The 23,466-nt window shown below is 49.3% G+C and overlaps 1 protein-coding gene and 2 long non-coding RNA genes across 9 annotated transcripts; 1 reads left to right on the top strand and 2 right to left on the bottom strand.

Moving 5' to 3' along the window:
* Positions 1-317: 317 nt before the first annotated feature.
* LOC310683008 (polycystin-1-like protein 2) lies at positions 318-13,189 on the bottom strand. 7 transcript variants are annotated; one of them, XM_083452421.1, is made up of 23 exons: positions 11,851-12,651; positions 11,349-11,474; positions 11,140-11,225; positions 10,765-10,837; positions 10,061-10,116; positions 9,782-9,841; positions 9,375-9,536; positions 9,118-9,245; positions 8,723-8,852; positions 8,053-8,181; positions 7,496-7,703; positions 7,192-7,376; positions 6,739-6,969; positions 6,095-6,199; positions 5,856-6,010; positions 5,372-5,521; positions 4,970-5,172; positions 4,368-4,561; positions 3,234-3,378; positions 2,931-3,150; positions 2,656-2,842; positions 1,788-1,870; positions 318-889 (listed from the first exon to the last, which is right to left on the bottom strand). In XM_083452421.1, exons 1-23 carry the CDS (start codon positions 12,281-12,283, stop codon positions 871-873), a joined length of 3,468 nt encoding a protein of 1,155 aa, XP_083308547.1. In that variant the 5' UTR covers positions 12,284-12,651; the 3' UTR covers positions 318-870. The 7 variants fall into 7 exon arrangements, 5 of the variants coding, with proteins under 5 accessions (XP_083308547.1, XP_083308546.1, XP_083308545.1 ...); XM_083452420.1 differs by having other exon boundaries at positions 5,856-6,013; positions 9,118-9,242; XM_083452419.1 differs by having other exon boundaries at positions 5,856-6,013; positions 11,851-12,650.
* LOC310683073 lies at positions 9,812-20,917 on the top strand. Its single transcript, XR_014514268.1, has 4 exons — positions 9,812-9,974; positions 10,713-10,889; positions 13,215-13,346; positions 20,822-20,917. It is a non-coding gene; the product is annotated as an uncharacterized lncRNA (long non-coding RNA).
* LOC310683070 lies at positions 18,118-23,362 on the bottom strand. The gene is made up of 5 exons (XR_014514263.1): positions 23,261-23,362; positions 21,679-21,862; positions 20,574-20,976; positions 18,606-20,360; positions 18,118-18,387 (listed from the first exon to the last, which is right to left on the bottom strand). It is a non-coding gene; the product is annotated as an uncharacterized lncRNA (long non-coding RNA).
* Between the last annotated feature and the right edge of the window lie 104 nt (positions 23,363-23,466).

Here is a 23,466-nt window from a genome sequence, read left to right as displayed (position 1 = left end):
ACAAGTGCTGGCGAGTCTCCAGCCAGCCACATGAGGTTTTACAATTTACTGCATGTCACTGCCAGGGGGCCACCATGGCGTTTGAAGTGGGAATGGGTGTCTGGATCTGGGCCTGGGCCCCTGAGAAGCCAATCATGAAGTCATCAGAGAGTGAAAGAGAGCTTCCACGGACACCACTGAACTGTAGCCTGCCATTTATTCGGTGTGGGCTGCGCCTAGTGCTGAATCACTTTGCAAGATAGCACACAGCACACATGGACTTCTTACTGGGGAGAGGAGGCTTGCCTTCATTGCAATCACACACAGAGTACTTAAAATTGGAATATAATAAAGCTCCATTTATTATAAGAAATATATACTTGGATAGAAAAGAGTTTCTAGTTTTAGCTAATTTATCTTAAAGCTACAAGGGAGTCATGCTTGCTCTTTACTCTCGGCAGAGATACATCCATATATGTCCTCTCCTTCAGCTTCAGAAGGAAGAGGGGGAAGCAGGAAGTTTGGTCACTGTCAGGAACCCTAAGAATATCAGTCTAATAGTAAAGGAAAGGTCATCAGAGAGATCAAAGGGCAGTTAGACAATCTTGGAGGTTCCCTTCTCTATCCACTTTAACCTCATGCAAACCCTCAGCAAGCTGAGTTGCATCCCAACTCTTTCAACACTCGGTGAGTTCAGGGTTGGCTCCATTGGCAGGTTACAGAATGGGACTTCGCTGTCCCCCTCCCATGCTGTGCCCTCCCGTTCCTCCAGAGAGATGGTCCTGGCCTTTGTACAGGTGTGGGTGACATCATGTTGGAGAGGCTGATTGGAGGTCTTGGGCACATGGCGTGGCAAAAGCCAAGGTGGCCTCGAAGAAAGTTGTCCTCCCATCACTGGAAAGAGCACAGCCTGCAATCACAGAGGTCGAAGACGTGGGTCAGGATGGGGCCCTAGGACTGCTTCCCAGCATATTTTCTACTCCCTTGGCCCCAGTCCTGGAGCTGCAGTGTCCCTTAGGATGGTTAAATTACGGGTAACCTAATATGTCTGCTCTAGTCTGACTGGCAGTGGTGTTTCAAGGCCACGAGCAAAGAGAGACTACTCGAGATCTTTTTAATGGGGAGTGTCAAGAGTTAGGAAGGCAGGGGGCCTGCAAAGCAGCTGCTCTGCCACTGGGTGGTGACTCCTCTCCACCCCACTGTGCACATGCCAGTCACTACCTTTTAGTCCCTCCCCAATCTTCTCCCCTTCCACAGGGGACAGTCCCAGTCCTGCCCGTGCAGGGGCTTCAGTTCAATGAGTTTCCTTCCTGTTTAGCAAGCCCAGGAGATGCCTAGTGTAGCCACTCTGCATCCTCTGAGTCTCCCAGAGCGGGCCCTGGGCTACCTGCTCTTGGCAACCAGAGGTGCCCACACCAGCAACTGGATTCCTCCACCAAGCCTGCATGCCTTGCCGGGCCACTCAAAGCAGCAGAGGAATGGTTCAGGTGGGCTCCTAGTCATGCCAATCCAAAGTGGAGAGGCGTGATTCTTCTCTCTGTCTGCATAACCTTCCCTTACGGGAGGTGGAAGAGGGAACAGACGTAGTACTGAAAACCCTTCCTCTTGCCTGGCCACTGTCGTGAAAGGAATTTTTTGAACTTGAGTTTGTTTTCTGCAGTGGGTGCAGGGCATTCTCAGTGCCACCTTTGCCCTTCTCTACTTGGAGGCAGTCCAGGCCCCAACCCTCTCTGGGGAAACCCCTTTCCCTTTCCCTCCTTCAATTCATCCTGCCTTTCAACTTCTGCAAGCCTCCTTCCTCCCTTTACCGGTCTTCGAGGTCCAGGGCTGCCTCATCTTCATCCTCTGCTTTCTTCAGTATCAGGGCACAGAAGATGGCAAAGCTTATCACCTGCAGTGGGTTTCATGGGAGAAGAGGGATGGGCAGGATCCGCAGCCATTTTGCCCCCCCCCCCCATCCATAAAACAGAGGGAGCATCTGTAGGCTTCCCTTTCTCCAGATGAGCCAAGCCCCTCACTTTGTGCCAAAACACCACAACAAACTGGTGTATGTGTGAGGGTGTTTTGGTTAATTTCTCCCCCACCCTCTTGAAATTCATGGGAAGAAGAGAGGAGATGCAGTGGGTGTTTGCAGTGCTCCAATGCCAGACACCTGTCCCAGGCAGGCAGGCAGGCAGGCAGGCAGGCAGGCGGCAGACACATACTTGAGATGAGGAAGAAGTATGTGCACCGTGATTTCTGCTACTGCTGAGATGTCCCCTCCCCTATGCGTTGCCAGTTGAGGAATATCACAGACCCTGAGATTTCAGGGCCCAAACCTAGGGGCTGCCCCTGGTGGCGTCAGGGGCACAGACCCTGGTATAGTCACAAGGGTCCTAGAGACAGAGGTTAATTAGGAGAAGAGTGGAGGTAGTCCCCCAGAGTGTCTATGCTATAATTTGCATCCAGCTCCTGCTGGTCCAAAGTGTGCACGCTCTATACACAGTCTTCTGTGCACACACACACACACCACTGGAACTCTCACCCATCTAGCGATTCAAGCCCTTCACCTGCCACCTGGAGGGTACTAGGCAAACCTGAAGACTTCAGATCAGACTTAAGAGGTCTGGCAACCCGACCTCCCGTGAGAAGACCCCCCCAGGAATGCTGGGTTTGCTCAGCCTGGCTGGGAAGTACCTTGAGAGGCTGCAGGACGAAGAGAGCCTGGCCCATGGAGATGGCAGTGGAGATGAGCCAGCGTTCGGTGCTCTCCTTGCCATAGTGGAAGCCATAGAGCAAGGAGAAGAAGGTGGCCACTGCGCTGAGGGAGACTAGCAGGGCCCACCCCACCCAGGCGCCCCACCAGGGCAAGTGCCACCTTCGGCTGTGGAGGAACAAGAGGAAGGCATGAGGAGGAGGCTCTGCAGGGTAGGCTTCCCTGCCTGCTCATGGAGCCTGTTTGAGCTACCTACATGGAGCGAGACCGGATGGGGCTTGCTAGCTCAAGACGCCTGGCCATCTCCTCCACACGCTGCTGCAGAGCCGGAGGGTGCTTGGCTGTCGAGACTCCTGGTTCCAGCTCCCCCAGGAGACGGGAAATGTGCCGCAGCTTCAGGAGGAGGTAGCGGTTGCAGTAGGTCTGGTGCAGCGCATCAGGGCTGGGTGCCACACTGGAGATCTTGGGCTCCCTCCCTGCAAGCAGAAGCCACAGCGTCACCATCCTCTGGGAGTCTAGCAGGGCTGCCCAAGGCAGGCAGGCATGGCTGGGCTCTCACCTGCTGCCTCCTCTTCCTCTCCAGGATCAGGGTGGATAAAACGAGCCAGCCACTGCAGAAGCTCCTCAAGGTCCATGTCGGGATGTAGCAGCTGTTGGCTCTGCTTGCTGGCTTTGCTCAGCGTCTCCACTGCCCCGCGCAGGCTCTAGGGAGGGAAAGACAAGCATGGGTAGATGGGAGAGTGGCAGGCGACTGGGGCACAAATGCACCCAACAGGCTGAGGGTAAGGTGGGCAAAGCTGGGCACAAGAAGATGTAGCAGATGGGAGAAGTGCTGTGGGAGATTTGCAGCCAAATCTAACAATGCATATTTTTGTGAGCTAGCATGTGAAGGGGTTAAGACCATAGGGTCACATTATTGAAAGACAGACTCAATCCATAGAAATGTAATTGGTAGAGATGGTTCTGTGTGGGGTCATTTCCCCTCCTCTCTTGGGAATGAAGACTCAAGGTATTTCCTGTTCCTTCCCTCTCTCTTTTCTCTTCAACCAGCAATGGAGCAGACATATATCCTATCACTCCGGCATTGGCCACATGCCTCAAGCTGTTCATACTGTAAATATAAGTATTTTGCCTGCATGTATTTTACTGCTGTTGCTGCTGAGAACAATTGCATGACTATGAGTAAGTAAACATATTTTAAACTTACTTCTCAGTCTGTCTGGTTATTTGTTAAGGGGCAACCAGCTTGCTTTGTGGCTGGACTGAATTTAATGAATGCTTCACAGCCTTTTCCTATGCTTTCTATTTTTCTGCTGATGAGACTTTGAACTCTGCTCAGCCCTGTGTTTTTAACGAAGCGATAAGCTGATCACCTTGTATGTTCAACCCACAAATGTGGGCACCTGGAGGGATAAATTACCATTAACATATCCTCTCCTACCTATTAAAAGCCACCCCATAAGTGCCACAGAGAAAAATCTCTGGCAAGCCAGTGCTTGTTGTATCTGCAAATGCAAAAACGTCTCCCTGGGACCAAGTTCACTGGTGCAAGAAGGATCCTGGCGGGCTTGGGGGAGAGGTAGCTGGGGATCGGGTGGGGGTTGTTGTCCACTGCCAGCTCAGCCTTGACCTTATTCCAAGGGGAGGCACAATGGGGGAAATGTCCTGGGTCCTGGAGAGCTCTTGTCCCTACCTCATGCACAGTGTCCAGGGTTGTTGGGCTGGCAGGGGCGCTGGGCACAGCCGTTGCCAGGCCGGGCTTTGCATGGCTCTTGCGTGGTTCAGCGTGGCGGAAGATGAATACAAGGAGCAAGTTGACGGGGAAGGTAATCAAGGCACTCTCCACACTGATCATGATGTCCTTCCAGGAGAGGGAGAAGCAGCTGCCTGTGTATCAACAGGGGGGGAAAGTGCCTGCAAGTGGACCTACCAGTCACTACTCTTCGTGCCCCAAGGAAGCTGGAAGGAGGCACCAACTGCTACCTGCACAATCAGAGGCAGGATACCTCTAGATTCAGGGGGTGGGGGATCAGGGCTTCCCAGGAGGCATCGGGTGGCCATTGTGTGAGAAGATCCCACCTGCAGTTGGCCTGATCCAGCTGCACCCAGGCTCTTCTGAAGTCCTAATACATGAACGTCCCTCCTGCCGGCCCAAAGGGTATGACTGCGTTTGTCCCTCCAGTTGTGGCAGGAGGGACTTTCCTCCACTGGCAGAAGTTGGAGCAGAGGAGTTGCACAGCCCCCTTTTCCATGCCAGTGGCCCTTGGGAGATATCCCGTGTGGCACAACCCTTACCAACATTCAGGAGCTCGGGTGAATCATGGGGCACCTCCCAGAACATGAGGCTGACAAGTGCAGAGCAGAGGAGGAGGCAGAAGCCGCAGGAGAGGCCCTGGACCCGCGTGACGGGCCGCCCGTGGCCTGTCCGGGTCAGCAGCACTGTCAGCACTGTGTGCTCCTCCCGAAGACCGCTCAGAGTCCTTTGCCGGAAGATGGGCCTGCAGAGAGAGTGGTAGATAGATGGGTGGGAGCAGGACCCAAGGCCAGGCTATGGGAGAGCCAGAGGAGGAAGACAGATGGAGTCTCCAGCTCTGCCTGGGAGGAGGCGGTTCGGAGATCCCTGCTAAGTTCATGCACAGTGGGCAGGTGGGGGCTGAGGACACCCAAACAGACTCCCCCGTCTCTTGGTAAGCCTACCAGAATGCTGTTAGCTGGTGCTGTGGAGCTGCTAGGAAATGCTGGGCGGTGCTGTGTGGGGCCCCTGCTGCTGGGACGTGCCACGGCTGGCAAGAGAAATGGAACCTCCTACTTTGCTGCAGGTCTCGCACTGTGATGTGGGCGCTTTGCCTGAGGGAAGGGGATGGGTAGTGAGTGCCAGGCAGGAGGCTGGTGCTCCTAGTGCCCCACTTGGAAGAAAGTCCTGCCAGGCAGAGGCAAGAGGCCTCCCTGCTGGATAAGTGCCAGGTGTGCTGACCCCCCCCCAGCCCCGCCTCCTCTCGGATGCCTGAGGATGGTCACCCTGACACAATAACCACCTCTGCCCCATTCAGAGAGAGGGAGAATTGTGGCATGTCCAGCAGAGGCAGGCTGGCACCCCATGGGAGGTGGGCAGTGTCCGCATGCCAGCACAATGTCTCCAAGTGGGATGTCACCCACCCACCCTACTTCTCGGCAGACTGACCAGGGCAGCTGTGGGGCGGAGTGGGGCTCCTGCCACAACCAAATACTCTGGAGCTCTCCCAGTGGGTATGGCTCCCGTAGGAGGAAGAGGCTGGCTTCCAGGGGCAGGCGCCGAGGCTTGCTGACACCAGACGATCCCTGCAGGCAGATGCAGACCTGCTGGAGATGACAGGGCTGGGTGAGCTCTGGGGCAAAGACCAGGCACCCCACCCCCTCCATCACTCAGGGCAGACCACTCACACAGGGGCTGCCTCCGGGGGCCTTCTGCTGGCCATGCAGGCAGATCTGGAGCAGGTAGCCGTACTGGGCACAGGGATCATCATCGGACAGGAGGGCTGGCCCTGCCTGGGAGAGGGAGAACGGGTGTGAGGGGTGGCGTTTCTAGGGTCATGCTCTGCCACGGAGCAGCGCAGGAGAGCAGAGAGTGCTGAAGCCCCATACATACAGTTGTCCTTCCCACTTGGCCCCAGTGAAGACCAGAATAAGGGGATCTCTTTTGCTGGCAAAAAGATATGCAAACCTTAAATCCACATGGAATCATTAGACAGAACAGAGTTAGCTGCATCTCACTCAGCTGTATGTTTATAGAGAGCACAATGCAGTCATGACCATTTGTAGCAAATAGGAAGCCTTCCCCGTCCCTAGCCAGCCACACTCTTTTGGGGTGGAGGGTGAGGAGATCAGAGTCCTTTCCTCTCCACATGACGTGGGAGAGCAGCTGGAGACCCTCCAAGGGTTCAGTCTCCAAATGGCGGCTGTTGCTGCATGACCTGCCCTTCTGGGAGCATCACCACCTGAGAGCTGCCAAGGGCCTGTGAGTTTGTGCTGCTTGCTGCCAGACCCCCCCCCCTTACCTCTGGCCCTCTCACCCCCCAGCAACTTACCTGGTGCAGGGGGCGTGTATCCAACCAGCGGGCCCAGGCCACCCCCACCAAGTAGAGGGCATAGACGACTCCCAGGACCACGACCAGAACTGGGTTCTTGTTCACCTGGCTAAAGTACTCTGCTGTGCGCACCACATCCAGCTGGACTGGCACCACCCAGAAGCTGCTGCCAAAGAAGGAGAGGTGGGTGCAGAGGCAGTGGCCTTCCGCCAGGCTGCTGCTCTCTCCTACCTGCAAACAGGGTGGGGATTAAGGGCGCTTCTGGGCAGCAGATCACCTTGGATATTTCTCACAAAACAGAGATCCAGATGCTTTAAATAAAGAAGCAGGCAGTCTGGTCTTGAAATGGGATAGAAGTGTTTTTAAGGACCAGATTCTGATTCTTCCCTGCCTCCGGCAGTAGGGGGCGCAAGGTACCCAGATTCCCTTTGTTTCTTGAACGCCAAGACTCACCTTGCAGCCTGCCTCTTGCCACTGGGCATCAGGCAGGTGCCGGGAGACGCACTGGATCCCATAGGTGCTGACATGTAAGGTGGCAGGACCCTGGCTAGCAGAGAGGTTCAGTGGCACCACCAGGAACTGAAGGGCTCCTCTCAGGTCACGAAGAACTTCCTCCTTCACTAGCCAAGTGTAGCCATCTGCAGGAGATGGGGGCGGGGGGGGGGACACAAAAGGGAAACCATTTTAGGAAGAGGTCCTCACCCTCCCCAGGTCGAAAGTGGAAGCAGAAGCCAGCTCTTCTGTCCCCTTGCTATACCCAGGCCGACGTTGGGCTCAATGGGCTCCCAGAGCTGTTCGCTCGGCTGCAGGAAGAGCTCCAGAGGCCCCACAGGTTCCAGGTGAGCGTGGATCATCAGGGATCCCCCTGTCCATGTCACGTTTGCAGTCAGAAGGAGGGCCTCCCCCAGAGAGAGGAGGGCATCTGGCTCGGCAGGGGCTGAAGGCACAACCCGGGGCAGGAAAATCTGGGGTGGGAAAAGAGAGCAGGATGTCACTGGCTGCTACTGCACCACCACAGTGAGATGAGCAGCTGCCTCAGGCTCTCACCCTGAGCAGAGGCAGCCTGACTGATGGAGGTGAGCTGTGGCGGGAGAGAGGGAAGGATGACAGAGAGACCAGACCCTGTACTGTAGGCTCTCCCAGGCTAAGCGGCTGGCCTACCTGGTGGCTAATCCAGCTGATCTCCACACCATGAGATCCTGCCATGAGAAATGATCCTGGAGGGCTATCCTTGCCCTCTGGAGATGCTCAATAGCCCACCCCCTTACAGGGAGGAAGGCTCCACTCAGCCCAAAGTCTCTAGGCAGGACATACCTGGACAGGGGTGCTCAGGTTGCTAACGCTGATCTGGCTGCCCTCAGAAAGGAGGTTCAGTTCAGCTACAGCTCCTGTGACCCCTTGCTCAGAGCTCGGGGGAAAGGGGCTGCCCAGGAAGCTCACCATCTAAAGAGAGAGGGAGAGAAGAAGAAAGGGCAGCGCCACTGCTGAGGGGGCCTGCCCCACCAACCATGCCTGCTTGGCCGCATGGCCACACTGGCAGGATGTCTGGGCGCTCCTCTCCACCTCCTCACGCTCTGCTCTCCATTTTTGGAAACATGGCTGCTTGCTGTTGGAAGCACTGGGTAGGTAGATTGAGTAGGGCCAAGTCAGGGGCATTGGTTGCAGGGGTGTTGGCAAGGGGGGTATCATGAAATGTTTGGAGTCCAACCCAGAAGCATGAGGTTCCAGAAGAGGGAGGGAGGGAGGGAAGATGCCTCTGGGTGCATCATCAAGCTGATCTGAAGGAGCCAAGTCACTTCTGAGTGCTGGGCCCCCATGCAATCCACAGAACAGCAAGGGACTCCTTGCCTGGGTGCTCTCTGCCTTCCTCCTCCTCCTGGGGTAGCAGCAGTTGGCAGAGGAAAGTTTCCGTTTCATGGAAAGGGAAGGCCCCTGTGCCCAGTCCAAAGGAGAGGGCCAGCCACACATTCCTGCTCCCTCTGACCTGCACATCCACTGGGATATTCTGTGGCATGACGGCGCCCAGCGCAGACTGCTCTGGCAAAATGACTCTGGCTGCCCCTGGGTTGCCAGGGAAGGAGAACACCATATTGCCCAGCCTAGAAGAGTTAACCCTGAGCAAGGGAGACAAAGAGAGTTAGGGTTAGAGCCAGGGCACAGCAGATGGTGCCTGGGACCAGGATGCCCCAGGAGAGCTGCCAATCTGCATGACAGCCAGGCAAATGTGAGCCAGCTGCCATGATAAGGGAAGAGCAGATGGATACCTCATGGCCTTTTCTCTTGGACACTTCCTGCCAAGATCTTTCTCCCTTCCCTTCCCGGGCCAGTCAAGCTTCCTACCTTCCCCATCGCCCAGTGGCTGCAAGCCTGGTAGCTTACCTGTGTGTATAGATGCTGATGAGAGGCGTCTCCATGGTGATGGCATCACTGCTGCCCTCCAGTTCCTGAAGAGTTTGCTCCAGCTTGTGAAGGATCTGCATCAGGGTGCCAGTCAGGGCCTCATGCTGCTGGAGGGAGAAGTGGGCAGTTACTGGGGACTCAATCTCCATCCAAGATGGGGCAATATGGGATGAAGGGACCCATGCACCGGCCTGTCCCTCCCCATCAGGGCACCCGGGAGTGTGGCATATCCTCACCTGGATGTTGACGTTGGGTGAGCAGGGGCCCAGAATGACTTGCAGGAGCCGGCTGGTGCCATGGACTGCCAGGAGGTTGAGGAGGTGCCAGTGTGGGGAGGCTGGAGGCCTCCTTTTCAGCAGGTCCTCACTGACAGCCTGAAGAAACCCCACCTCCTCTTCCTGGCATGCAAAGGCACATGATGTTAATGTTCCTCCATGCCCATGCATTGCCCAAGTCCCTCAGCACTAATGGGGCTCCCTTGACTCCTTCCGTAAAATGTTCCCCATCACCTCTCTTGGCGGAAAGAGCCTCTCAGGACTTGGCCTGACTCTTTGTTCAGGTTCCCCATGGGAGCTACACAGCCTTTGGAGTTGGGGCTCAGTCCCTTCTGGGGCACCCGCCCTCCCCATGGGCCCAATCATACCAGCTCAGAGGCACTCCAGGCACCATTGTTCACCGGCAGTGTCAGTCGCTGGAGCAGCTCCTGCAGGCAGAATCAGGAGTTTGGGCTCAAATGCTGGCAGGCAAAGGCAGACCACTGAGTAAGAGATTCCCGGCCTACATAAGGCCTGTGCTAACCACCAGAAGAGAGGTTGGCTGTCTTGAGCCAGAGGAAGGTTGGTGGCTCTGCTGTGGGCCTCAATGGGGCTGGGCTGAAGGGGGTCCCCTCCCCAGATACTCCCTCCCAGTGGGTCTCTTTTACCTGCTGCCAGGTCCTGGGAACAACATCCTGCAAGGCCTCCCTGATTGCTGATGTCTCTGGAGGCAAGAGGAGAAGTATGAGCAAGAGTCTTTTCTCCCCTCAGGGTCCCCCTACACAGAAACAGGCATTTTGGCCTCCATAAACACAAACTCTTTGCGGTGAGGCTGTCTCAACAACAAGCTGCTTCCTTTCAGGGGAAAACCACTGCCCTGACCGGCAAAAGGATCAGCCTCATGATAAGGGAACCACTGGCTACTAGTTATATTCCCGCTTTTACATTATTACAGTTGCTTATTTTCATCCTGAGCATTGCTTCAGGCTCTTTCCGTGGAAGAGGTAGAACATGGCAATAAAAGTTTATCTGAAATAAAACTTGTTAAAAACAGTTAATCACGGGTGCCTTGCCCCTTGGGCACAGCTTAAACAAATACCATTGGTAAATGTTGGAGTTGTAATTCTGTACAGGCAGATTGAAAGCATATCTTTTGGTTGTGCTGACATCTACAATCTTTTGGAAAAGATGGTCTATGAGAAATAAGATAAAATACCCCTTTCAGCCCCACAAATATTATTTTAGGGCATTTAAAGGGTTTGTTAAAATAAGCAGAATGACCCAAGATGATCAGCCTCTCACAATTGCTTATAATTGCAGGTGACCTACTCTTCAATGCATTATTTCAGAAATCAATAAATCCCCACATCACCTGGGTACTTCTGCTTATCACCCAGATGCCGCCGCATGAGCCTTTGTGGCCTCCGCCCCATGGAGGTCAGATCCTGGTGGCAGACAGAGAAAAAAGAGTGGGACAGCGCAGTGCCACTGTGCCAGGTAGGATATGTCACCCAATAGGCTTTCTTGGAAGGGGCAGGGCAAAGGGTTCCCTGTTAGGAGCTTGCCCAGGAATCATGCCCAAAGGAATTGTCTGGAGGGTGGCTAAGAGGTGGCAGACAGGCTGTTTTTATTGCCCCCCCCCCATCCTCTGCCTTGGTGCATCTGCTGGAGTTTGGTTTCAGGCAGCAGGAGGGAAAGCCTATTTGCTTTGGACTTGGAGGGAAGAGAACTGGCCACCATCACCTACCAGCTGAGCCTTCTGTTTTTGCCAAGGCCTGGAGCTGTTGGCACTCCTGGCCGCTTTGACTGGGCATTCAACTCCCTCCACAGGACCTGCAAAAAAGACCATCCTGAAAGGGAGCCCCTCCTGGGTCAGGAGGAGCAATCTCTGTCCTCAGAGGTGGGGTGGGGTGGGGGTGTCACAATCCCACCCTGGCAGCCCAGCTGGCCTCTCACCAAATTCGCAGACGAAAGGATGCCTCTGGCGGCACGTGGGCCCGGTAGCCTCCTGCAGCAGGCCCAGGTTGGAGAGGAAGGTGCAAGTGGGGGGCTGGTGAGCCCCATGCAGATGAGGCTGGGCTCCTGGGCAAAGACACAAGAGGACGCCATGGGCATGGTGGCAAGCTGGGCAGGGCAAGGTGAGGGCCTTGCCCTCTTGTAAGATCTGACCACAGTAGGCAGAGCGGGGTGGTATGCCCTTGACAGAGCAGATGAAAATAAGCAGAATTCTACACTACAAGCAAAAGAGCCAGCTCTCTGCAGCACAGTGCCCCCCACCTCCACACCCTGCCCCTCAATGTGGCTCCCCAAATCCCAGCCTTTAAGCACAGCCAAGTCAGCTGTGTAAAGGGACCTGGCCTTTGTGATAGAAACCAGGATGCACCCTCCACCCTCTGGAGTAGAAACAACTTCCCGCCTCTGCCCAGCCCTCTCTGGTGCCCCCACAGGACTGACTTACCTGCCACCGCAGGCTTGGTTGGGCCCTTGGAGACCCACCAGCCTCCAGAGGGCCCTCTCAGCTGCCCCCTCCTCCTTCTCAGAGCACCCCACGTCCCTGTCACCTCCCAAGGGACCTGTGCCAAGTGCCCTCCCCATCGGCCGCAGGCAGCCTGGGCATCCTCAAAAGCCAGTCTTTCCTGAGCAAGCTGGTAGCAATGTCCTTGGTGCTCCCTTAGCACAGCCTCAGGCGTGGTGACAGGCACAGCAGTCCTGCACAGGGCCCAGAGCAGCAGGGCTAAGCCGGGAGCTGTCTGTCGCCTCAGTGCCATCTCAACCTGGCAGGATAGGCAAGATGGTCCCAGCGGGGATCTGCTTGCTCCTCTGGCTAGAAGCCCACATGAAACACAGGAGAAGGAAGAGGCCAAGCCCTCCCGGTGTCTCTGTTTGCCCATGGAAATCAAGGGGGCAGCTGGGCAGCTTCCACAAACACTGAGCAGGGAAATTTGACTCTAGGAGGAAGAGGAGGATGACAAAGCTTGTGCGCCGAGATTGTGGTGGGGAGGGCACATAGGAATAGATCGCATCTGCAATCTTTTTGGAAATAGGTTCCAGTGAAATTTGACATTATTTTTTTGCCATCTTAAACAGAGTGTGGACACCATCACCAGAGAAAGCTTCTCTACTTTATTCTCTCTTTAAAATTATGCATACCAGCCTTGCCCAAGCCGGTACCCTTTGGACTACCACTCACCTAGTCCCCAGCTGGCACAACCTTGTGATACTAGAACTGATGGGAGTTGTAGTCCAAAGCATCTTCAGGGCACCAGCTGAGAGAGGGTTGATGTGTGTCAAATGTGACCTTGGGGTCCCAGGCTGTTTTGCATTATTGCATGTTGTTTCCCTTTAAAAATATAGTCCAAACACACAGCAGCCTTTCTGGGGAGAAACCCCTGCTTTCAGCCTCATATATTGAATGCGCTTCTTTGATCACAGTGGTTAGATAGCAGCAGTTCTGCTGTAGAAATCTGAGTGAAATTCAAGATCTCCACCAGCACACAGGAACATTATCTTTTGAATGTTTTTAATTCCTGTTTTTAACAGTCTCCTATTGTTTGACTTTAATTAACCACTTAGTTAATTAACCACTAAGTTAACCACTAGTTAACCACTAAGTGCTTAATTTTAATTAACCACTTAGATATTTTATTACAATCAAGTGGCATGTGGGTTTTGTTAAATAATTAAAGTTACCCTCAAAAGTATGTGTTCCTATCGATTAGTATAAAATAATGCCCTCCAAAATGTTCTGAGGTTGATCTGATGCCAATTGCTCCTGCTTCTCTCACTGTGCTGCCATGTTCTCCTCCTCCTCCTCACTCCCAGGTTTATTGCTCTCGCATTGGCTCCCCAGTCTCACATTTGCAGGAAGGGGAGGCTAGGAATGCATCTGGCTGGGGAAGTGTGGTTTGCAAAACAACAGGACCGGTGACAACAACAGGCTGGAGCTGGAGGCAGGTAAATTTTTTTGACTGTGCTCACCTTGCTTTTAGTAAACAAAGTTTTTATTCCCTCCACCCCCCCCCTTTCAAAAACCTGGCAAACCTGGTCAACCAGAGACAAGAGTAGAAGGAAAGAATTGAGTACAAACACCATTAATGGTTCAAGATGGGAAGGGTGTAAATAATAAAATTATTTTTTATTAATTATCTGTCTCCAGGCTGTTACTGTTTTGGGCGTGGACTTCAATACATTCCCGGCAAATTGAGGTGGTGCAGTTGAAGTGGATTGGGCCCTCTTACACAAGAAAGCTGCTTCCAAATAAAAAGGGATGTTTGCAGTAAGGAAAGCGCTGGGGCAATGCCCTGGAGAGTGTGGTATTAAAAAAATGCTTGACAAGGTATCATACAACCTCCCACAAACAAATCAGGAAGAACGTTCAATAAACAGGTTGTCTACCGAAATCAACCTGTTGCTGTTCCTTTCTCTTCATTAGTTATTCTCCATCTTCCCTGAGTTCTGGAAAACTGAGGCCCGTTGTGAACTGGGCAATTTGTTTTAATTTCTGAGATACGAGTTTTCTGATATACCACACTTGCACAAAACAGTGGTTTTTTAAAAAAGTGAGTGTGTTGCCTCAGGCCCATGGAGGCAGTTTGCCAATGAAAGTACAGGACTTAGTAACAGAGGGTATTAATAGAGGGCATCCAGAAAAAACATCACTAGGTTTTTTTTTATAATAAAAATACTCGTCCACACAATGTTGGCCTTTTCCCCCCCTTATGAAATTTTCTTTATATCCTTTGCTGCGTTATCTGTATATTGGGGAAATCCAAATTAAAGCAGCTGTGGGTAGGATTCAGGCTGCCATTTGGATGAGGACAATGTGTGGATGCACTGAATCCACTTTAAGCTGCTGTGTGTACATATCCCACAAGAGGGTGCTGAAGAGCAGGACTAGGAAGCGGGTGATGATGGTTACTCTCTTGGCAATCCAGCAAAGGCTTGAGGGTTAACCCGTTTAGCCTTGGCTCTGGCCAACAGATGAACGGCATCATGGATGGTTTCCCCCCGCTTGAATCTAGTCTGGTCGTAGAGACCTGCTTGGGCAGAGTGTATTGCTACAAAACAGGCATTATTATTATTATTTGACTGATGTTTTAACGTATTTTTAATATTTTGTTGGAAGCCACCCAGAGTGGCTGGGGAAACCCAGCCAGATGGGCGGGATAGATAGATAGATAGATAGATAGATAGATAGATAGATAGAAATAAATAAATAAATAAATAAATAAATAAATAAATAAATATTATTATTATTATTATTATTATTATTATTATTGGCACATGCTTCCTATAACATTCAGGGCTTAGCTCACGGATGGCGAAATGTTCTGCTCTTCACTAAAATAATCCCAGAGCAGGGTGTAGCAAAATACTGACTTGAAATTACATGAAGTCAATAAGAAGATTAAAACATCAAAAACAATACAAGTCACATCATGGATCCAGCGGGTAGGGATGCCCACCTTCTTCATCATGAGAACATGATGCTGGACTATTCACATACTGGAGGTTGCTGTTAGGCTCTAGTTTGGCACAACTAACAGATCTTTCAAAAAGTCTTTGGGGAAAGTTGTCACATTGTTATGCTTCCAAAAGGCTGTAATGAAAGTGGAACAGCCATTTAAACATGGTGAAACACCTCACGTGTAGGACTCTTTCACCTTGGGCACCAGAACGGGTTTGTTAAACTGGTTTTATTACATGAATCATGAACACTATCCTTGGCCAGGGCGGATACCCGCAGGGAACAGAGCACATGGGTGGAACACCAATAAATTACCTGTTCTGCATTTAAAATAAACACCTGCTGTCACCCGCTTAAAGAGATCCTAACTGTGCTCTTACTACACAAGCAAAATATCCATTTAAAATTAAATGTGAACTTTGCATTTCCATAGCCTTGCGGAGTTCCAGAAATAGCTTGCTTGCAGCATTGTCATATCTAGTCCTGTTGGAAAAGTGTATTTTTTAAAAAATTAAATGTGCAATTGCAAATCATGAAAGCTTCAAATGCTGTAGTTGGGAATTACTTTTTAATTAATGTTTGAAAGGTTGTTGTATTTCCCTTTCTGGGGGCTGCATGTTCTGTTTGCAGATAACAAAGATAGCAGAGGTGTTGCCTTCCTTCCTTTATGCTATAAAATCTTTGGGATACAGGTGGCACTGGGGAAGGGTGGGGTACCGAGAGGGCTAAATGCCCACCAATGGAATTGCTTGCCCACCATGTGTAAATTAGAAAGACAGTGAAAAAGGCTTGTTTCTACTCCAGAAGATGGTCATCTGCCAGACCAAGCTCACCCTCCGAGAGCTCCACTTGCCTCTTTTTTTGCCCACCCTGTTGCCTGAGGCAGCTGCCTCACTCTGCCCCAATTGCACCACCTTATTCTCATCACTTATAAATTTATCTGTGTCAAGATGAGCACTTGTACTACAGAATTTACCATTATACCACTATCTATTAAGCTAAAGGAGGCACATTTTCACCAGTTCACGTTATGCAGAAAAAGAGTTGGAGAGAGCAGCTGTAGCTATTGGCAGCAAATAAGGTGCTGGATCCGTAAGACAACCGTAAGAGCAGGCCCATTGAACTCAATGGGACATACTGGATCCAACAACTTTGAAAAGATGTCAGCTGTTGCTTGTAATAACCTCTGCAGTAGGAATGGAGCGAAAAGAAAACTTCCCTTCTTTTTAAACAATGTGTCTCATTCTAAGTGTTATTTATTTGTGTGTCAATCACGCTCCTCTCCCCACTGTTTTATAATTTTCCATTTGGCAGGCTCTGGTATAAGTATGTGTTTTTCCTCATTCTTCTTCCAGTGAGCTATGGAATGGGGAGTTTCAGCTGAGGCCCAAGAGAGATCTGTGGAATTCCCTCCCCCTTCATATTCTTTGACAGCCACTGAGGGAAAGGGGTAGGAGGAAGAGAACAGTGGTGGGGTCCATCTTGGGTCTTATCAGGCTAGTCAGAAATGAGTAAGTCACACACATCCCAAGCCTTTATTTCCCAGGACTCCCAACTAGGAGTTGTGTAGAAACTCTGTTCTCATAAAGGCAGTGGCATTCTCAGAAAAAACAACAGTTTCTATCTTTTTTTTCTTTTTAATAGTAACTGAAGAATTATGTGGGACTGTGTAGCACTGGCCCAACAGCACAGCCCATTCAAGGGGTGCCATTGCTTACCCTAGGACAGCCTTTGCCAACCCGTCACTCTCCAGATGTTTCAGACTTCAGCTCCCATGAACCCCAGGCAGCATGGCCATATGATGCTGGGGCTTATGAGAGCCATGTCCACAACATCTGGTGGCATCCAGTGGTGAAGCCTGCTTGAGGCTAATGGGGTGGCCAGCTTTCAATGCCTGAGTGTACTTGCTTGAGACAGACATGGGATGGTGCTTTCTGTCAGCTCTGATCTGAGAGCTTCCCAGAGCCACTTCGTGAAACAGTTCTGGATGAGGTGGCCCATCACAATACAGTCAATCAATTGTTATGTATTCATGGGAGACAGTTTTGAACTCATACACTAAACTACTTAGGAGCAGGAACATGTCACCCGTGGTTCAGGAAATTAGGATACAGTGGCCCATTCCCATGGATGTTTGCCTCAAAGTCAATATAACTGTGTTCAGTGAGGTTTGCTTCCACTTAATTCTGCAGAGGATTGCTGCGGACGTGATATAAATAAGGACAATCATGTAAAACATAATTTTTTTTCAGTCCATAAACTTCTTGCACCACCAGGCCTGTTTTGCCTCCAATCTCCAAAAGGAAAAATTTTAAAAAATTAATTCGTTTATCTGAAAACTTTGTTTCCACCATCTGATCAGGTGCCTTTGGTGACAATAAACACACATGAATATGACGTTCTTTCCCTCAAAGAAGTGGCACACACACACACAATCCGGTTGCTAATTGTGTTATTCTTTATCCAGCATGGTCAGCAGTGAGATAACTGTCAGCATCCTACTACCTCCTGGCACCTCTAAAAAGAAAGCAGGGGAGGTGGGGGAAGAGTCACCAGGTTGATGTCCACTCACTCGCCTTCTGTTATGGTGTCATCATCATTCCCAGCCAAGAAAGTCTCTGGTTTTGCTGTGCCAAAAATGGGCCAGGAAGAAACAAATTACAGTCATGTTTTTACTTGTTGTCTTGGCTACATGATTTATGAGCCTCAGTGCAGCGATTAGAGATGAAAGAAAACATTCCAGGCCCAGGACCCACACATTGCTGAGGTCTTGTGTGCCTGGCCTTCTGCAGGAGTTACTGTAAAAGCAGGCGGGAGGGAGGGGGTCATAGGAAGTGACCCCACCCTCCCAAAAGGAAAATTACAAGGGGCACACTGGTGAGCACATAGACTGGGTGCCAAGTGCCTCGTGGCTGCTGCTGCTGTATGAAACTATCCCTGCCTGGAGAGAATCAAGGGCATTTTCTAGGCCCTACTGTGGGTAACAGCTATGCAATTCTTGGCATCCATAAAGGCAACATGGGAGAGTAAGCTACATGCATATATAGATACATAATTGTATTTGTATGCTGCCTTTCCACAGTTCAAACCACGCTCAAGGCGGTTTACAACATGAATATGTAATTACAACATAACAAAAGTCATGAACAATAAACATTAAAAAAATACACAGAACAGAACCAAACAGAACAATGTCCACATAAATCACAACAAGATCTAAAATAAAGATACGAAAAACCAAGAGCAAGCCCCCCCCCGAACATTTTGTGAAGCTTCAGCTTTTGTAGCTAGAGTCAGTCAGGGGCCCACCCTCCCAGGCCAGGTGGGGGGAAAGTCTCCAAGGGAGGGATCAGGACATCTAGGACTCACAGCCAAGACGGAGGAGTTTGCATGTGGAGAAACGAGAAAGTGGGCTTAAAGTCTAGCCAGAGAGGATTCTTCTGTATGACAAAGTTGACAATGGTCATGATCCTCAGCCCAAATGCCAAATTCCTTCGATCCTTCTCTGTCATAAGACCACATGCTTAACTGTGAACAAGAGGGAAGGGCAGGAACATAGTTAAGGTTGCTGTAGAAAGTGGTTGGTTTAATGGCTGTGGTTTAACAAGCAGAGGGAAATAATCTTTACTTAAAGAATAAGAACATCAGAGAGAGAGAGATTTTTGAGGAGTAAACATCAGAGAGACAAAGGTCAGCAGCGCTATCATCAGAAAGAAAAATAGTCTGCCATCTCTTCTTCTCCTTACCTGGCTCAGTCAACCACTTCTCCCTTATGTCTGCTTATCCATGACAGAAATTTGTTGCCTTTGAAGGGTCCTGAGCACATGTATAGGGTGCTGCTGATGGAATGATTTCCAGCAGGATCATGCCCCAGAACCACTCTTATTAGTAATAAGCCACTATTTATTTGGTATGTCAGAGGAAGTTTCTGCTTTCTGCCAGAGTATTCCACAGGAACAAGGACAGTAACTGGTTTGAGGAAAGGTTTGATCTACTCCATAAGACATCAAACCACAGACGAGAAAAGTGTAACTCTGGAAGGTAGTAAAAGGACTTAAGCAAGAGCAACTACCTCTAATTAGCAGATCTACGTAGAGGAAAAGACAAAATGGCAAATAAGGTAGACCTCGCTGGTGTAATTATTTAGGCATAATTCTCCGTTCTAGCCTTCCACAAATTGGTGTCCTCCAGATGTCTTGTACTATAGCTCCCACCCACCCCAGCTAGTACAGATGTAAGTTGTGCTTAAAAACATTTGGAGGGTGCCTGGTTGAGGGAAATTGTTCTGTTGCATCCTACTTAGGGGCTTATTGATTTCATGTCTGTTTTTTTACAGCTGCTACTATCATCTGTTTTATAAGTACAATTGGATTTTTGGTTACCACTAACATGAGCCAAGTTGGTAACCTCCATGTTTTCTATGGCCAAGTCGCTGTCCATTTCAACTGGGTAATTATTGTGGGAGTTGTTTGCAGTCTAAGCTAACAATGCATACCTATGCTAGTTAGTAAATGAAGGGGTTAAAGACCACAGAGCTGTAAATTACTAGAGAAGGGACAGATAGGTCACACCCCCTCACATTTGGGAATAAGTATTGTCTGTTTCTTGTTCCTTTCCTTCTTCTGTTGAACCATGTAAGCTGAGCAGAGGTTTGAGACTTGGACTCCAGACTTAGGCCGCATGTTTGAGATTAGTGTTTGCCTTTTGTAATCAATAATATGCTGCCTGTGTTGTTTCTGCTTTTGTATTGAACAATGCATGAGTGAGACATGTGTTTACTGTAAGTAAAGCATTTAAACTTACTAAAGTTTGTGGTCTATTCACTCCGAGAAAGCTAGAGGCAGAAGAGAACTGTAAGCACATAACACTTGGACATTTAAAGGTCTAATAAGCTATATTTCCCACACTTTGCAAATGCTGCATAGATCTGAGTTTTAAACTCTTCTGGGGGCTGTTTTGGCTACAGAGTGCGTAAAGTCCCATGTTTGTTTGTTTTTATTCTAAGCAGTCAGCCGTTTTTTCTTTGTAGTTCCCCACACAAATGGGACTTCAGGAATGACTAGCATTCCCCAGTTATTTCCCAACAATTATGATCTCGATGGGCTTGTTAATTTGACAGCTCTGGTCTCCTATTCCTATGGGTAGTTTTCAAGATCCAAGTCCAATCTGTGGTAAAGCACAAGACTGAGTAGGACAACCATAAATTACATTTCACTCTGCTTGAATTTGTGAAAGGAATGTGGAACTGGTAAGGCATTTTGTATGGCTGGCCCTTGGTGGGGCTGAAACTCCCATGATCTCAAAGGAGCACCTGTTATGTAGCCATCAGAGTAGGTATCAACAATGCAGATATTAGGTACAGGATGTGTGGAAGGCTTCCAGCAGAGAAGGAGTAATATTCATGAAGATCTAAGAGCTAATTTTCAGAAATGTTTTGAAATAGAAGGATTGGTGCCTTTAAGATGTAGCACTCATACCTGAGCCCATGTGAATGTTTATAACTACAGTGGTACCTCGGGTTACATACGCTTCAGGTTACAAACTCCGCTAACCCAGAAATAGTACCTCGGGTTAAGAACTTTGCTTCAGCATGAGAACAGAAATCTGGCGGCGGCAGTGGGAGGTCCCATTAGCTAAAGTGGTGCTTCGGGATAAGAACAGTTTCAGGTTAAGAACAGACCTCCGGAACGAATTCAGTACGTAACCAGAGGTACCGCTGTATAGTAATTCAAGACAGAATTGGTGAGTTAGACAGAAATATTGTTGCTCCCCCAAAGAATCTCATACTATGGTTTGAAAGACAAGGGGGCAAATTCATCCCCTCCTCACTCCCCCCACCCCTTGGAGGGCTTTCCAGAAGCCCCAGATAACAACACTCAGGTCATCTTTCAACAAATAAGCGAACTGCTGTAATGAAGGGAATAGAACTACCCTACCTACATTTTTGTTTTTATGACTGCAGATAAGCTGGAGCCACCGTGCAGATATGGAAGCATCGTGACTGTGCGTCTCTGGCCTGTTGTTATCTCAGCCCATTCCAACCCTCTGCAACTTGATGGTAAATAAATGAAGAGGCTGTTGGGCTGCCCTCCAGCTCATGTGGTTTAACTTGCTTAACTGGAAAATAAAGAGAAATGCACATTTCCTGTGAAAATGATGGCTTTCCACACTCCCCTCAACCTGAAAATATTTCCCGTGACTGAATAAACAGAAGACAGGAAGGCAAGGCTGTCATAGGGGGATAATCAGGCAAAAAGAGAAACACACACCCCATAATTCATACAACTTTTGTATCTGAATGTGGTGGGGCCCCTTTCCCACCCATCTCCCTTGTCAATAAGAGCGGGTGAAGAACTAGAGATCACGTCTCAAATACTCAGCATATTGGCAAAGTCGTGTAATGTTACTCTGAAAGCTGATGCATGTACTTGGATCAATCACGTTCTTGCCCTCATATGCCAAGGTCCATTTGTGCAGTGATGTGAATCATTGCTCAATTCAGCTGAACCAATTGCCAAAGCCCAGAAAGCTTTTGAAATGTAGCTGCATTTTGTTGGTGAGGTTCAAATGAATGTGTGTCCTCAGTTCAAACATTTCACTGCTCAGAGACCCATGTATACATGGGGAAACAGTGACATGCACAACTCCTTGGCTTGTATCTGCTTTAAAAGTTTGTCAGGCTGCTCAGGATACAGGTTCAAGCATTTATATCTGCCCCACACCTTCAATTTTTATTTTTAAAAAAACCCCAAAATAGATTAAACTGGGACATGCAGCAACTGTTTCAGTCCAGGGTTCTAGTTTCTCTATTTAATTCACCTTCCTCAACCTCCGTCTTCCTATTCCAACCCCCACCAACTTGCAATCCATCTCAGTTCTGATAGGGCTGTTTCTGGGGTCCACCCCATGTTCCCAGCTTTTTGTTTCTCCCAGCTGATCAGTTCCTGTTGTGCTGGTGCTACTGTTTTGACAGCCTGAAGAAACCAGCATCACAGCCTGAAGACTGGAAAAAGAGGGTATGGTTGTGGTGTTGTATGAGGGTAAATGTACAGAAGAATCATTAACAGTGTAAAAATATTTGGCAAGTGAGTCACATTTATTTCAGTCAGTATTGATCCTAAGAAAGCATGTCTAGGTTTGTAACTGAGCTTAAAGAAAATCCAATTAAATTAGCAAGATATATTGTAAATATAAGTACTGTAATTTTGTAAACTGCTTAGAGATTTTCTTTCAATCAGTTGGTATATGAATGTTGTTACATAAATAAAATAAATAAATGTATTTAGGACTGACAGTCATTTTCGCACCATATGTTGAAAGTACTGTACTCTCACAGCACTTTAACTGTTATGGCTCCCACCAAAGAATCCTGGAAACCAGTTTGTTAAGTGTTTTTGGGAATTGTGGCTCTGTGAGGGGTGTCCTAAAAACAACAAGAAATTATTTTGAAACAGGTTTGTTCTAATGTGTTTGTGACATGATTGTTGATTAGTGTTTTCTAAGTTACGTTTGAAGGTCTGTTGTGTGTCCCAATGTAGTGGAGGTGGCATCTACATAGAACACTTACATTCAGTTGCATAGCCTTTGGTAACCTGGTACCTTCTAGGTGTTTTGGATGACATCTTTGGCTGTGATGGGAGCTGTAGTCCAAAACAACTGGAGGGCACCTGGTTGATGAAATCGGCAATAGCAAATGTTGCACTCTTCAAGCTCTTTAGAATTATTTCAGCCTGAGGGTTCTTCTGAAAACTCTTACGTGGACTCCTGGTGCTCCCTTCAAATCCCAGGTAAGGCAGAGGTGAAAGATGTACAGTCATACTTTGGGTTGAATGTGCTTTGGGTTGAGCGCGTTCGAGTTACACTCCGCGACAACCCGGAAGTAACGGAGCACGTTACTTCCGGGTTTTGACGCTTGCGCATGCGCTCAAAATTCTGCCATGTGCATGCGCAGAAGTGGCAAAACACGACCCACGCACGTGCAGGCATGCCGTCGCTTGTTACGTTTGCTTCAGGATGCGGATGGGGCTCCGGAACGGATCTCGTTCGCATCCTGAGGTACCACTGTAACTCATTTTCTCATTCCTAGGTAATATTGACAATCCCCTTCCTGGATCCAGAAAACCTCCCTGCCAGCAGAGTCCTTACACATACCCATTGTCATAAGGTAGGCATCCTCCTACCTATTTGACACCTGTTGACAGCCTTTTTGTTTTGGTAAGCCTATCTAGACATATATAGTTACCTTTATATGTTTTAAGTTTTATTATTTTCAATCTGTGTTAAAATGGTTATGCTTTTATGATTTTTTTAATTGTTTTGAGTCTGTATTAGTGTATCAGCTTCTCAGACTTGTGTATGTGTATATAATTTATATTGAAGAGTGGGAAGATATCATACGTACACCCCAAACAATCAATCCATCATTTCCATACAGGTAAGAAACCAATTAATATGCTATCTGCCTTGTCTACGCTGACGCCATTCCTCTCAAAAGTCCCGTATGAAGCACATTCTAGTCGTACGTATTTACGAAAAGAAAAACATGCCTTCTTTCCCACCCCCGTCGGCCGCCTCATGAAAGTAGACTATTTCATTGGCTGACAAAGT

The sequence above is a fragment of the Podarcis tiliguerta genome (assembly GCF_965153285.1).
Source record: "Podarcis tiliguerta genome assembly, chromosome: 8".
Classification (NCBI taxonomy): Eukaryota; Metazoa; Chordata; class Lepidosauria; order Squamata; family Lacertidae; genus Podarcis; species Podarcis tiliguerta.
This window is presented reverse-complemented; position numbering and strand designations above follow the sequence as displayed.